A 16,348-nucleotide genomic window follows, 5' to 3' on the forward strand; every position below is an offset into this window, starting at 1 on the left:
AACCCACATTTTCTCTAACCCTCTTTTTCTAGATAGCTTGTACTCATATTGCAAACATCAGCTGAACTATCAATTCACCAAATCTCCAGAAAATCATGGATTCCTCTATGTACTTTGAGCTTGCATTATTACATTGTAATTTTACATTGATATGTCGTAGGCATTTGATTAATGACTGTCTTTCAACTGTAAACTCCAAGAACATATGGACTGATTTTTTTCACCATTGAATCCCTAGTGGCTGTAGTACAGGATGATGCTTAATCAGTAGTTTTGAGTAAATCATCTTATGTTTTAAAGATAGGGCATTTCAGAAAGAAATATGATTCCTACAACTTAGGGAAATGTCTCCTCCTTTTTAAACTCTTGTAAGTGATTAGAATAAGGCTGTCCCACTAATAAAATCTCCATTTCTGAGTAAATCTCTGGTCAATGGCACTGAAAAGGGACAGATTGAGAATTACACTGTTGTGCTTTGAGAGGGAGATCTTAAGGGAAGTAGGGATGGAGAGGTTTAAAAAAAAAATGAAGCTTTGACTCTGCATCTGCCTGGTTTTGGTCCACTGTATTTGAGGGAAAGGGAGAAAAGGCTGAGTTTAGGAAAACAATACAAAGAAATACTAACAGGCTAATTTAATAACAAACTACAGCTGTTTTTTTAAAATTTAGATTCAAGTTAATTAACATACAGTGTAGTGTTGGTTTCAGGAGTAGAAATTATTGATTCATCACTTACATATAACATCAAATGCTTAATCCAACAAGTGCTCTTCTTAATGCCCATCACTCATTTAGCCCCTCCTCCCACCCCCTTCCCCTCCAGCAAACCTCAGTTTGTTCTCTGTATTTAAGAGTCTCTTACGGTTTACCTTTCTTTCTGTTTTTATCTTACTTCTTTCTTCCCTTCCCCAAGGTTATTTTTGTTTCTTAAATCCCACATATGAGTGAAATCATATGGTATATGTCTTCCTCTGACTATTTTGCTTATCATAATATACTCTAGTTCCATCTACGTGGTTGCAAATGGCAAGATTTCCTTCTTGTTGATTGCTGAGTAATATTCCATTGTATGTATGTTGTGTGTATATATATGTATATGTATATATAAGTAAATATATTTATATATACCACATCTTCTTTATGCATTCATCAGTCCAAGCTACTTTTTTATTCAGAGAATTAATAGTATCCTAAGAATGTGCTTGAAGATTTTAACATTCCTAAGTTGTTTTATTTGAATCTAAATATATCTAAATAATGGATGAAATTTTATTGATAAATATGTTGAGAAATAATCTAGCAAGTACTGCTTTGCCACATTTTGACAACTTTTTTCAGTTTTATTGAGTTATACTTTACTAATTTTACTGGTGTTTTTCTGGACATACCTCTTCTCTCACCTTTATCACAGTCAATCAGCAATTAACTATATTGTAACCATGAACAATGAAAAACTGATAGGGACAAGAACTGGATTCATAGAAGTGAAACTTCCCTTGGAAATTTTCCTTTTTTTTATCTTTTTGCAATGTCCAAATATTCAGACACATCTTGATAAATTATAGGATGTTCTAATTAGCACAATTATTTAAATTATTGTTATTAAATGTTTCATTTTTATGAAAGAACTTGGAGCTTAGAATTAGAATCATGTTATTTTACAATTTCAGCCTATGCTCCTCTTTAATGCGGAGCATATAAACATATTGCCATATGTAGTAATAACTGCATTTTGAGAGCTGTTTTATTCTACCAAAAAACGCACTGATTATAAGTGTATAACTCAATGAAGTTTTACAAAATGAACATACTCATGTAACCCACACTGAAGTCAGGAAACAACATGACCCATATCCCAGAAATCTTCATGGTGCCTCATTTTAGTACTACCCATCCTTTGAAAAAAAAAAAAAAAAAAACCCATCTAATCTGTGATGCAACAGATTCTATAATGTGGCCTCTTCTGATTTATATCTCAGGTACTGAGACTCAGCCATGTTGATCTGTGTCGTTATGGTTCGTTCATTTTCATGGTCTAATAGTATTTCCTTAAATGAGTGTTGCACTGCTTATTTGCTGTGATGGACATTGAGTTGTTTCTGTCTTCTCGCTCCTATGGACAGTGCTGCTACAAACATTTTTGTAAATGTGTTTAATGAGCATAGGCATTCATCTCTGTAAGGTTTATAGTCAGGAATGGACTTGTTGGGTCACAGATTATGCTTATGTCCCGTCTCCGTGGATACTTCTAAATAGTTTTCCGGAATGGCTGCACTAATCTCCGCCCCTGTTAGCATCTTGAGTCCCAGTTGCTTCACATCCTCAGCAGGGCTTGGAACTGTCTCTCTCATTTATTCTAAAGTTCTCTACGCATGGTCTGTGGCATGCAGTTTAGTTTAACTTTCTATAAATAACTTTTCTATATTTATGAAAATAATTTGTTCGACGTGTATATATCTGTTACCCTGGCATGGGCTTACATTCTAGAGAGCAGAGACTATGTATTAGAGACTTCGCTGTCCTTGAGTGACCTGAACATGGCAAGAACTCAAGGAACTTTTCTTAAGAGGAATCTTAACTCTGCGTACTGATCCATTTAAAGAGTAGATAGAGTAAGAGAGAAGAAGCAGTTGAAAAGGAACAATACAAATGTGCTTTATTGAGAGAGACAGAAATTAAAGAGAGCAGCCCTCTTAAATTTTGCTAAATTTTATTTTCCATTTACATATTCATCCACTCAGATTTACATTAGTGCTGAAAAACAGTCAGCGGTTCCTGCTACCTACATGTCTTAGTTAACTGCTTCCTTTTTCCACTCATTGTAAAAAGATAATTAAAAATTAAATTTCCCCTGATGGTGAGCCTAACTACATTTCTCGAGGAAGGTGGTTTGGTTTTGACATAAGCTAACTAAGTTATTTCTCTCTTCACCCATTCATACCATAAGTGAAAAGAAATGGCAAGTCTAATATCTGTCTCTTCCTTACTCTTTCAACAAACACAGCCAGCAAGTGTGCCTGAAAGATGTATTTATATATCTAAGGGCATAAAGAAAGTCCAGTTCTAATTTTCTTTTACCGACTGCTTTCAAAATAAGCAAATAAACATAAGCAAGAATAATAACTCAACCATTGCCTTGACGGAATTAAATAGTAATGGTTCTTACTTCCCTGAAAATAAGAGATTTCTATAGAAATGATAATCAACCTCCTGTGAGTATATGGAGCTCATAAAACCTGAAGGGTTTCTAAAGGTCAGCAAGCATTGAAAGTTTTGTCCTGGGGATAAATTTCTAAATAGCCCTGAGTAGAAAGAGAGGGAGGGAAAGAAAAAAGTTCAACTTGAAAGTAAAATGTGCAAACTTAACAGTTTTTGGATTATCATTTAATTACAGCCATCAGTCACCTCGCATCTGCTTTCTCCCAGTACTCAAGAAATTTGGGCTAAAGCCACACAATCTGACCAACAGAGAATATATAGCCCATTAAGAATCCAAAGGATAGGAAGCAATATTTAAGGAATTACCCTGTAGGAGATCTTAGGAAATTACCTAAAAGCAGGGTGGTGGAATCCATCTTTCAAAAAATACTAAGAAAACTAGAGAGTAAAACTGTCCTTTTGATTAATAAGATAAACACTATTGCTTCTTCTTGTGTACCAGTTTAGAGATTTTTCAGTAAGTGATCATTTTCAAAGAGTTTTGCTTGCCAAATGATTTTATTTTAATCCATATTTTTACTAATGCGTGGAACTGGCCTGCAGTAAGTACTTTTATGAACATGATTTTATATTCTTTTAAAACGAGTACATTTGAAGTTGAGCTTTTAGAAATACATTTGCTCCATTAATTGGTGCTAGAGGACGCCAGCAAACGTCTTTATGGACAGCTGTTATTTTTAGGGTTTAAAGTGTTTTAATTTCTTCTTATTGAGGGGTTCAAACTGACTTCCTAAATTCTGTATTGAAAGAATTAAATGGCTTTAGGCTTTTTAAGTTCCAATGTGTTCAGAAAAGTGTTTCAACCATGGTAATCCTCTTGTGCCACTGTATTTATCTCCCACCAGATACCTAAATGCTTCTCTCCTCTTCTCAGGCAGATAATTGCATAGAGGTTGGAACCAGAGAGAAGACTTGAGCTGGTGCTGAGCAGTGGATATAAAAAGAAGTATCACCCTAGTGGAAGTAAATAGACTCTGAAACCATAATCTCTGCCCTTACTTATTTTTGAAGCCATAAATACCCAGGGGAAAGCTTGTCATTTATTTAGCTACAGAAATCTGTATCTGCAATCCCGTATGGTTTTTAACTTGTTTTTATTTCCATACATTCCATTGTAGCAGTCTACAGTCTTGAACCACCTTGGTCTTCTCTCTAAATAGGGGTTTCATCTCAATAGTATTGTTGGCTACAGCCTTCAAGACTCTTTGTGTTTCCAAAATGACAATGTGTTCATTACTTGTTTTTTTCCATCAGAGTTCATCTGGTGATTTAATGATCAGAAACATTCAACTGAAACACAGTGGAAAATATGTGTGTATGGTGCAGACGGGGGTGGACAGTGTTTCATCTGCTGCCGATCTCATAGTAAGAGGTAGATAATAATGCCTGTGTTTGTTGTTGTTGTTTATTTGTTTGTTTGTTTTACATCTTACCTAATCAGTTCTTACTGGAGGAAAAACCATGAGACCACATGTCAGCATGTGAGTTATATTACTGATTTGATCACCCCCCCCATCCAAATAGTCTAGAGGATATGACAAAAAGGGTGGGTGCTAATTCAACAAAATAAATATCTCAGCTCTGTCCTTCAAATAGCTCTCACTGTAATAAGCATTTCACAGCTGCTGCCAAGCTGATGTGGTTTTGAGCATGTCATTAATACAGTGACAGTGTTTAATATGAAAGGGAATAGTGATAGCGTGTATATGACAACTTCCCAGAAAACCAAGATCATCCAGAATGCTTGAGAAAATTTGCCAGTTTAAGCTACTGTCCAAGGTACTGATTTGCTACTGGGCTGAAAAAGGACCAGAGAACATGATAGAATAAAACATCTCTAGATAGCAAACTAGGAACTACAGAGGTGTACCAGTAAATTAAAAGAAAAGAAGTCATGCCAAAAGTAAAAGATGTAGAATTGGAAAAGGTGCAGGAATCCTGCTGAAAAGAAGCCTCAAAAAACAGGTGTCATTCGCAGCCCTAGAATACTATGATTTTGAAATTACTGACTCACATCCAGACTGAATATCTAAGAGCAGAAATATCAAAAAGAAAAAGTAGTACTTGTTTGCTAGGCTAATGCCCTTCTTCCCCAGGTAGTTTTGAAATTAGGGTCCGTTGTAAGTATTGAAGTGATCATGTGATACATTCTTCACTTTGGTGTAAAAATGACATTTATGGAATTACTACCCACTGTTTGCATTTTTGTCTTCCTTAGGTTCACCTGGACCACCAGAAAATGTGAAGGTAGATGAAATTACAGATACGACCGCCCAACTCTCCTGGAAAGAAGGTACAGATAACCATAGCCCAGTTATATCCTATTCTGTCCAGGCGAGGACACCTTTCTCCGTGGGCTGGCAAACTGCCACAACAGGTAAAAGGGGAGAGTCAAATGCCATTGGTACATATAAATGGATTTTAAGTCAGTGCTGAGACATGCAGACTGTTACTTCTCTGATATATTCCTTTTTAGTGCCTGAAATCATTGATGGGAAAACACACACAGCTACCGTAGTCGAGTTAAATCCATGGGTGGAATATGAATTTCGGGTTGTAGCCAGCAACAAAATTGGAGGTGGAGAACCCAGTTTACCCTCAGAAAAAGTAAGAACTGAAGAGGCAGGTTAGTGTTTTTGTTTTCTGAGTAAAATGGGTTAATAGGTTTTCCTGGGTGTGTATTTCCATTTCTCTTGGCAGTGGTCTCCAGGCCAGCAGGGAGTCAACCTCAAAAATCCATGGTTGCAATTATCTGACCTGCCTAATGGCAGAACTGGCCATATGGCATTTGTCAAAAGACACGTGTGTAAGTGATTCTGATGTAATGTGACATTTCCAAAAGTTCAGTCCATCATCAGCGTTCATTAGTGCATGTTGAGTGAATATGTTTTTGTCACTTAAGGTTATAATTACTATCTGACATAGCCACCCTGTTAACAGGAGAAATGCTGTTTTCATTTATAACAAGCATTGACAAATTGGTAGGATAATGACATTTGGGAGTTCTGCTGCTAGAAAACCTCATTTTGTCACCATGCTCCATGAATGAACTCAAGCTACTGGTGATTCGGGATATTTTGACCCCTCAACGATTAAGAGAGAATCATTGTTAAGATTTTATATTTGGGGCAACTATTAGTATTAACCGTAAGACTTTTTAAAAATAATATCCTAACACTGAAACTAGAAACTAAGAGGTGTACATAGTATCACATTATTGAGACATCTGAGAGAATAAATACACTTTCCTTTTCAGAATCTGTAATATTAATTAATATTAATTAGAAGGATGTTTGAAGTATAGTTCGTATATCACTTTAGGAACTAAGCCAAAATAGAAGTCAAGGAATATGTTTTAGTAATTTTAATGATGCTTTTTCACTCAGGACAATGCATGTGATATTTCTGGCAGGAATTATGAGAAATATGGGAACCATGTCAATTTTTGTAGTCCTTTTATTTATTCACACAACACCTTTTTAAATGTTTATTTATTTATTTATTTTAAGAGAGAGAGAGAGAGAGAGAGCATGTGAGTGGGGGAAGGGCAGAGTGAGAGGGAGAGAGAGAATCCCAAGCAGACTCCACACTGTGAGCAGAGAGGTGGAGGCGGGGCTCAATCTCACAAACCATGAAATCATGACCTAAGCAGAAATCAAGAGTCAGACACTTCACCAACTGAGACACCCTGGTGCCCCCACACAACCCATATTTAAGAAGTGTCTATTGTGTGCTCAGCATGTTCTAGACATGGTGGCGACATCTGGGAACAAAGACTACCTTCAGGGAACTTCTATAGTAATTGTGTCATAGAACTTACGAAGCGTGCAATTCTCAGTGTAAGTAAGGAATCTGATGCCTGTGTGAAGTTTATAAAGAATATGTCTTAACAAGATTTGAGGGTTTGAGTGTAGGTCACTTTTTTTAGGTAGAGGCAATATTGGCTCGCCAATTAGATCTCTTCTGTGGAATATTCACAAGTTAAATGTTCATGCTGGATTCATTTCCCATCATTCCTAGTGAATCACTTTCCCCTGTTGTATTAACCTAACCTTTATGTGGACTCTTTTTTTATGTTTAAGATATTTTGATTCTTTGATAATCTCACGCAAAGATAAATTATTTGAGCTCCCCAAAGATAGCACACACACATACACACACACATTGCATATATGTTTTATATGATCCAGATACACACATACGCATGTATAATGCGCCTGTGATCAGATTACTGCAACTATTAGAAATAAGCAACACTGAGTCTTCTTTCACATAAACATTGCCAAATGCAAATAGGGTTTTATCTCTGTCTCTCTGACCTACACAGTTCCAGACGTGCCTCCTTCAGAAGTCAGTGGAGGAGGTGGAAGCCGGTCTGAGCTGGTGATAACCTGGGATGTAAGTGTCTGGGCACCATCCTCCCCCATAGGCCATTGTTGTTCCCACCATGGCCTCCTGAGTGGTGCTGCTGGTGGTACTGGGGGGGGGGGGATGGATAATACTAGTAGCTTCAATTTTCGAATGCTCACTCTATGCTAATCACTGTTTCTAGCATTTTGTGTATGTTTTTGTTTTGTTTTGCTTTTCCATTTCGCTCTTGGAACATTTTATAAATGAAAACACTAAGGCATAGAGAATATTAAATAATTTGCCCAGGGTCATTTGGCTGGTAAACATAGGGGTGAGAGTCAAGTCCTGGCTGTTTGCTCCCAAGCCGTCCTCACGGCTTTCCATGCAGCTGTAACCCCACTGATGCATGCCCACTGACTCCAGCAGGTGCTTGCTTCCTGGCCATGCTCTCAGCTCTTGGTTTAGGTTATAATTAGGAAAAATTTTAATTAACACATTTAAAGTCACAAAGCATGAGAATTGGCTGTGTTCTTTGAAGATTCTGATGAGAAAATAGAAAGTTAAGAGATCATGATGAAGCGTCAGTAGGAATTTTTGACATGATCTAAATACAGCTTTGACCTTAATACACTGTTTTTACTTTCTTTTTTTTTTTGTAGTTTTACTCCTTTTCTATTTAGCCCTCTTGTCAGTAGGCAGTTTCTTTCCAGAAAGTCAACATTAGGGATTAGATGATTTTTATTTGATTTAAAAGATGATGTATATTCAACTTATGGTACATAACTCAAATTGGACCTATAGAGTAGTCAAAAATATTTGAATAATTTTAGAAAATTCTAATTCATTTTCTGGATGGCCATGAAAGAGTGGCATAGGTCTTTTTAAAAGCAGGTGGCTATGCCACTGACCTTTTTCTCCTTTTTTTATATAACCACTTAATACGATGTCAGTTACTATTTGATGGCTTTTGCAAAAGAGTAAGGATTACAGTTCCACTTATTTTTGTCTGCTCTCATGTGTAAGGGTGATTTAATGTGCCTTTCCTTTGTAGCCAGTCCCAGAAGAACTACAAAATGGCGAAGGTTTTGGTTACGTCGTTGCTTTCCGCCCCCTTGGAGTTACCAACTGGATCCAGACAGTGGTCACATCTCCTGATACCCCAAGATATGTCTTTAGGAATGAAAGCATCGTGCCATTTTCACTGTATGAAGTTAAAGTGGGTGTTTATAATAACAAAGGCGAAGGACCATTTAGCCCGGTGACAACAGTGTTCTCTGCAGAAGAAGGTATGGAAAACATTTTGATTATGTGTCAGTTCCAACCTAATAAACCACTTACGCTCCAAAACCTGATTTGGAAGTTCTTTGTGACTTCCGATAAATTTCTTCAAAAGAATGACTGAAGTGACAGATTCACTGTTCAGGTAATGAATGTCAACCATGCCTACTTGGAAGTACCAGACTCAGTAGCCAGTCAGAGGATATAACTAGTGGTTAAAAAATCTGTTGATGAGCTGGGGCGCGTAAGTGGCTCAGTTGGTTAAGCAGCAGGTCGTGATCTGATGGTTAGTGAGTTCGAACCCTGAGTCAGACTCCAAGTGGACAGCACAGAGCCTGCTTGGGATTCTTTCCCCCTCTCTGTCTGTCCCTCCCCAACTCTCAAACAACCTTTAAAAAAAAACTTCATGAAGAATGCCTTCTGAGTTCCAGTTTGTGAAGCAAGGAACAACACAGCTTTCCACAACTTTCTTCTTTTGGGGATAAGATTAAGGTATTCTCTTGGGAGTGCCCTAATCTCAAGTTTTATAGTGTTTCCTGTGACCTGCAAATAAGATGTTAGCAGGATGAACAGTTAGGACTGGAAATATGACATGGAGAGGCGTGCAAGGTACAGGCTTGAGAATGTAAGGCACCAGTTCCAGCCAATCCACTCTGGACCCATTCCATTTCTCTGCCTTTCTTCTATAGCTGCCCTAACTGTGGTATCTCTTTAGAAAATATTATTATTAGGAGAATCCTATGAAATTGCCATTTTATAGGGCAAAAACAGCTGAATATTGGCAATCACATGGGGTTCTACTTAATAAGAATGATAGGAGCTAACATGTATTGAATACTTACCATCTGCTGGACTTTATCTAATTTGGATTTCCCAAGGAAGAATCACACATAGGTCATATTATTATTGTCCATTTATACATAAGAAAATGGAAATTTAATAAAAGAAATTCATAAACTTGCCAAACTCCACACAGACTTACTAAGCTAGTATTTTAACTGGGGGCCTTCACTCTTAACCATTTTGAATTCATGAAATATGATTATGCAGTGTCTTCTCTAACCCAAACACCTTTTCTGAATTGAAAAATATGGCCCACAGTTGTCATGTGTAAAATAATAAGAAGACTCAATTTTTTTTAATACCCCCGATGCTATTCTTATCCTCTCTTTTTCTATAGAGTTCTAAGAGAAAACAGGTAGTGTAAACCTTTGTAAAAAAAAATAAAATAAAGTAAAGCCTTCATATTCATAGCCAGACCCCATTTCCAAGAGTTGCCACAGATTTTCATTACAAAGGCAGAGATCTGTGGAAGGGGGGCAGTTAACCCAGGAGTTACTACCTGCCTACTACTGCCTACCCTGTGCATCGTGGATTGGAAAGGCTAGCAGTTAGAAGGAGGGACAATTACAGCCTTTTACCCTCTCTTCCCCTTCCCTTTCATCCTTCTATTACTAACTATTCTTGCCACTCATGATGAGTTGGGTAAAAGTCTTTCTATTTCAAACATCAGATACAGATTTGACTTATCTATGAAAAAGGTAAGGGATTTGGTGAAAATATAATAGGACTTATTAAATTAAAGAAAGGTTTAAACAGAACACCTCATAAAGATCATTATAAGAGAACCATCGAGCCTCAGAAGCCATCTGCCTCTTTAGGGTGCCAGGACAGGATTGACTGGCCTCAAGTACTCCTCATTGGTCCAAACGAAATTTCGAATACTTAGAGAAAAAAATCTGATAGGCCCTTCCTTGGACCAAGACTCTGCCTCACTATCAATAAGCATGGCCCAGAAGAAGGATCATCTAACACAGAAATGAGTATCAGGGCAGGGGGAGTCCCTGTTCAGAGCTGTGTCCTGAGAGGGGAGAATCACTGTGAGCCCCTAAAGCTGCTAAGAGTTGTTTATTACAAAAGGATCTTGTTGTTGTGTTGTAAGTTCTGTGCATCTCTGTCTACTCCTTCAAAACCGTAAACTGGAAGTTGCCCTGTCTCATCTAAGTGTGCCCCTCTTATAGGCCTTGGATACAGAAGGTGCTCACTAAATGCTTATTGAACAAATGAACTCTATAAAGCATGACTTCATTTGGCAAGACAAAATAAATAAACAAACAGGCAGCCCTTGTGGGCATACAAATGCCCAAGCAGGAGCTGTGAGATGAAGGGGAGAGAACAAAGGAAAAGAAGGGAAGAAAAGATACCAAGAAAAAAAGTGCAACAGAGGAAAGAACAGGTTTCTATGGCTACTTAGCAAGGAAAAGCCTATCAACTCACAGGGAATGGAAATAGACCAAGACATGGTTCATGTTTTCAAATATTTTTATGAAATATTTTATTGACTTTTCAAATACATTATAATGCTTTTTTAAAAACAAAGGCTTCAGTAGATTTTTAAGTTAGGTACAAAATAATAATTGCATTTCACTTTCTGTTGCCAAACAGAGCCTACAATAGCTCCATCTCAAGTGTCTGCAAATAGCCTGTCTTCCTCAGAAATTGAAGTGTCATGGAGCACCATTCCTTGGAAGTTAAGCAATGGACATTTACTTGGCTACGAGGTAATTTCTTTTAAAACTAATTAGACAGTGTATGTATATTGCCATGGTACCTTGTCTCCTTTCATTTAAAATTCTTTTTAACAATGACATCTTAACTAAAGTCTGACTTTTTTTGAAATTTTACCAGCAGATTATTCCATGTGATTATCAGTGGATATTGAATTTGACTTGACGAGTTGAATGAAAGTAACTTGGGATAGAAAAGAAGAAAAAAACAGTAATATGGAAAGAAAAAACATATCACAGGGGCTAAATCTTTTAGATAGATTGACTAAAAAAATAAGAATGGGACTGAACTGCATAATTTAAGTTCAAGGGATATTTATGCCAATAGGAAATCACTTTCCTTCAGCTCTTTGTCTTACTTTTTTGGTAGCCTTGTTACACTGTATAGTTCTCTTCTAGTTTCGTGAGAAGATAGCTGTCTATAACTTAATTCTTGCCTTCAGTCTGGAACCTAATTCTTGCCTTCAAAGAACTCTGTTTGGGGGCGTTTGGAGTTAAACATCTGCCTCTTGGCCTGGGTCATGATCTCATGGTTTCATGAGTTCGAACCCCATGTCAGGCTCTGTGCTGTCAGCTTAGGATTCCCTCTCTCTCTTTTTCTGCCCCTGCCCCTCTCATGCTCACTCACGCACTCTCTCTCTCTCTTGCTCTCTCTCTCCTCCCCCACTCAAAATAAACTTAAACTTTAAAGGAAGAGTAAGCAAACACAGAAAATGGAAAATATTCTAGATTAAGCATGGCATGTTAGAGGAGTAGAGGAGTAGAGACTCACCTGCAGAAGAAAGTTCCTGTAGGAAAGACAACTAGAGATGGGCACAGAGAGCCAGGTTCCCGATGGCTTTGAATGTTGAGAAGAACCATCCAGACTGGGCACCATGGTTAGTAGGGAGCATTTGGGAGTGGGAGCGGTTGAGCTGAGAACTGGCAAGCTAAAAAGTCTTAGGAAGACTTCTCTGACAGTGATATTTCAAGAGTCATAGTTACAATTTCATCCCGACTCGCAGCCATCTTTTTAGGAAACTTCCCTCATGCTTATAACTCCTGAATCAGTGGAAGGTTTACACAGGCACATTTGCAACACAGGACCGTACACCCTGCCACTTGCCCACATAACCTCAAATGATTGCACCAGGGTGGCCATCAGATCCATAGACAGTTATGCTGAGCTAGTCAGAATCTTATTTGTTATGTTGCACTTAGCAATATAGAGACTGAAATCACGGAGTGTAATGCAGTGATATGTCAAATTTAGGACTCGGTTAAGGTTCCTCAAGTGAAGCATGGGCAAACAGAACAAAGCTGGTCTGCAGAGATGAGATGGAGCAGACATATTCCCATTCAATTCCAGTGAATGGAGGAGACAAGGACCCATGAGGCTCAGAGAAAGCAAAATAGAATAGCTCTTTGACAATGGTGCAATTCTGAAGTAACCTCACTGTCTTCTTTTTCATAATGTCATCTGACCCTTGTTTTCAGTAAACTCCCTTTATATTTGAACTTAGAGAGTTTCTGCTCCTGGTAACCAAACATTGACTTGAATAAATATTAATGATAAAATAGAGAAAAGATAGGCTAAAGCAGTGATGCTCTAAGGTGGCACCATGGGCTACCTTCACCCAAAAACCCCAAATTTTTGCTAAAGATGAACCCCCAGAGCCCTCCCTGGACTCACTGAACCCAAACATCTAGGGATGAGTCTCATTAATGTATATTCTTAGTAGGCATCCATAGGGAAATATCTTCTTGCACTTTAAACACAGGAAACTTGGGTCTCGACACAGAGAAACTTAACCAGAGACAGAGCTACCCAGACATAAAAAAGAAGTAAAACACCACACAGATACAGCAAACCAACTTTATCAGTGTCTTAAAGGAAGCCAAGAACATTCAAGTGGAAAGCTCCTTTTAATTCCAGGACAGGGACTGTAACACTGAAAGGTGGTGGGAACCTGTGGTAGCTCCCCAATGATTAGAGCGATGGCATTGTTGGAAAAAATAAGTGGGATAGAAGGAGATGCAAAGTAAAGTAGTTCTGAGCTCAGACCTGTGCCAAATCCTGACTCTGTCACTCACTGGGTGTGCTGGAAAAGTTGCATAAAATTGTGAGCCTTGTTTTCCTCACCTGCACATTTGGGCAGTCGGCCTAACCTCATTAGGATTTGGGGGATATTGAATGGTACTAGACACCGCATATGCTTTTCACAGTTTCTGGTTCGTGATAATAAGCAATCCATAAGTGCAAGCCATATCTCAAAAGAATTTTGAAATATTAATTTATAGAATTCTCCCCAATAAATATCCTCAAGCAATTCTTCAACTCTAAACTTCTTTGCCTCAAGAGAGTTTATGATGGTTGTCAAGAGAAGTTGCCTATAAGAGTCCTTTCCTCCTAGCTTCTTAGTTTCCAAAGCTCAAGCGATTAAGGAGCTAATTTCATGTATCCTGGAGGGTAAGAAGAGAGCAATGCCACTGAGGAATAAATATAAGAGAAATTATGGGTGACCTTGGTGTAAACAAACTTCTGAGGCTTACAAAATCTTGGGGGCCTCATAGCTTTCTACCTGAGAGTGTCGATGTTGGCAAGACCACAGAAGGGAACAGATGTGTTTCCCATATTCAGCAGTGATCAGTGATTTCTCATTCTCCAGGCATGGTCCAGGAACTGATGGGATCTGTTTTCTTGGCGAGGTTTTGAGAATAGGAGCCCCCACAGTGATTGAGGCTGAATTTCCCATTAACTGAGTAGGATATGGAACTCTATGTTAAAACAGATTTACTTGGGTAGCCTGGGTGGCTCAGTCGGTTAAGTGTCCGACTTTGGCTCATGGTTCATGGGTTCGAGCTGTGCTGACAGCTAGCTCAGAGCCTGGAGCCAGTTTCAGATTCTATACCTCCCTCTCTCTCTGACCCTCCCCTGCTCAAGCTGTGTGTGTCTCTGTCTCAGAAATAAATAAAACATTATTTTTTAAAAAAAAAATCAAATTTACTTAAAGGAAATTTTTTAAAAAACATATTTTGCATGCCTGAAAAAGTAGACTGAGATGCACACCCCCCATTCATAACTTTGTCCTTTACAAACCATAAGACAGGATCATAACTTGAGAGCTGGTTTTAGTTTAAGAAATAGTAAGAGAAATAAACAAGGGAATATGTGGAAATGGGCTTTGTGGGTTTTCAAGCACCACAGCAAAGTTAGCAGTTGCTGGTTGTTGTTTGGCAGCATAGAGGCAAAGAGATGTTAATTTTGCAATATATAAATTTAAGCTAATAAGAATAGTCTATAAGATGGACGCCTGGGTGGCTCAGTCAGTCAAGCATCCAGCTCTGAGTTCAGCTCAGGTCATGATCTCACAGTCGTGAGACTAGCCCTGTGTCAGGCTCCACACTGGGCATGGAGCCTGCTTAAGATTCTCTTTCTTCCTCTCCCTCTGACTCTCTCTTAAAAAAAAAAAAGAATAATCTATAAGAAAGCTGAATCATTCCTCTGTTGGTCATGCAAGAAAGAGAATGATTGAATGAAAGAGAAAACCAAAGAGTATAAGTAGAGCCCAGCATAGAATGCGACAGACTTGCACTCATCCCCACTAGGAGAGAAAGGAAGCTTTATAAGGGATGTGGACTTTGCTTATTTATTCAGTGATATATGCCATGTGCCATGAGTCCTATCTGGTACACAGGAGGCATGCAAAAATTATGTGTTGATTGGATAAAGGCAATTTTGACTCCACTCTGTTACTGCTGTGTGGCCTTAAGCAAGTTATTACAGCTCTCCAACATTCAGTTAAAATGAAGATGGTAATAGTAAATAACATAGTGCATCACTGGAGAATAAAATGAGATAAAGCAGCTATTGTCACAATGGCCAAAAGAGACTTGGGCTTTTCTCTGTTTTGAGTATTGGTCACTGGGATAAGATTGCCTTGGAAGGAAAAATTTGAAAAGCAGTGAAGGAATACAGAAACAAATACTTACACAGTGACTATTGTTTCTGTTGGTGCTGTTGTTGCCATTGGGTTAGGAAGCAAAAAGATGAGAGAGAAGCAATGAGAGAATGGGACTTACCTTGAAATAATTGTGAGTTGGGGTGCACTGCCTCTAATATCCAAATGCAGCATGGATATGTTGAAAGGTGTTGAAAGGAATCAACCAGTGAAAATCTCTGTCCTGAGTGCTTGTTAGGCAGGAAGACGAAGAAAACAAGCTAAGAGAAAGATATACTAATTGGAAGAATCTTAAGAAATAATTTATATAATTACAGCAATATAAGAATATATATTTTCCTACGTGCAATAATGATTTAAGCACTAACATGGAGAAACAAACGACTTAGCAGAGTATTTAATTACCAGTCATGCGGCTAACTTTCTGGGTTGCAGTTTCCCCAATATGGCTTTAAAATTGTTAAGAGCTCCTGCTTTTCTCTCATCTCAGTGAGGGTTGATCATGTGCCACGTGGCATGCTGAGCACACATCATCATTAGCATCTAGACTAATTTTCTTTCTGATTTGACCAAGTAGTAGTTGAGGAGCTAATTTCCCTGGGCTCCAATTTATTTCATCTGCTAAGCTATAACACTCAGGCTCAGATCTTTTCTTGTGCCCTTTGGATAGGAACAAGAGATACAGACATGATAAAAAGGATGCAGAGGGTTTAAGTTCATGGGTAGCAGGTGCCGGAGGAACAAACACTCCAAAGTTACAGCGTAATGTATACCATCAGTTTCCTTAAAGCCATTATGCATCTTGAAAAAATACAACTTGGGAGAATAACCTTGATAAGTGATTGAAACAGAACTTTACAATTGTGAAATAATACAGATTAGCATATTTGGAGGAAACCTAGTAGATTTTTAAAAAATTCAGGGAGCATAACCAAAAATGTGAGCAAAATGCCAAACGAATACCATCATCCAGGCTCCTCTTCTAAACAGCTC

At 38.2% G+C, this 16,348-nt stretch overlaps 1 protein-coding gene across 1 annotated transcript in view; it reads left to right on the plus strand.

Moving 5' to 3' along the window:
• Window positions 1-16,348, plus strand: part of CNTN3 (contactin 3) — a 222,488-nt gene that overhangs the window by 180,648 nt on the left and 25,492 nt on the right. The window contains exons 12-17 of the mRNA XM_039230558.1: window positions 4,474-4,591; window positions 5,438-5,596; window positions 5,696-5,845; window positions 7,547-7,617; window positions 8,621-8,855; window positions 11,293-11,408. Coding sequence (XP_039086489.1) covers window positions 4,474-4,591; window positions 5,438-5,596; window positions 5,696-5,845; window positions 7,547-7,617; window positions 8,621-8,855; window positions 11,293-11,408 — 849 coding nt within the window. The remainder of the gene's footprint in view (window positions 1-4,473; window positions 4,592-5,437; window positions 5,597-5,695; window positions 5,846-7,546; window positions 7,618-8,620; window positions 8,856-11,292; window positions 11,409-16,348) is intronic.

This window comes from Hyaena hyaena, unplaced genomic scaffold, assembly GCF_003009895.1.
Source record: "Hyaena hyaena isolate Hyena2069 unplaced genomic scaffold, ASM300989v1 scaffold_48, whole genome shotgun sequence".
Taxonomy (NCBI): Eukaryota; Metazoa; Chordata; class Mammalia; order Carnivora; family Hyaenidae; genus Hyaena; species Hyaena hyaena.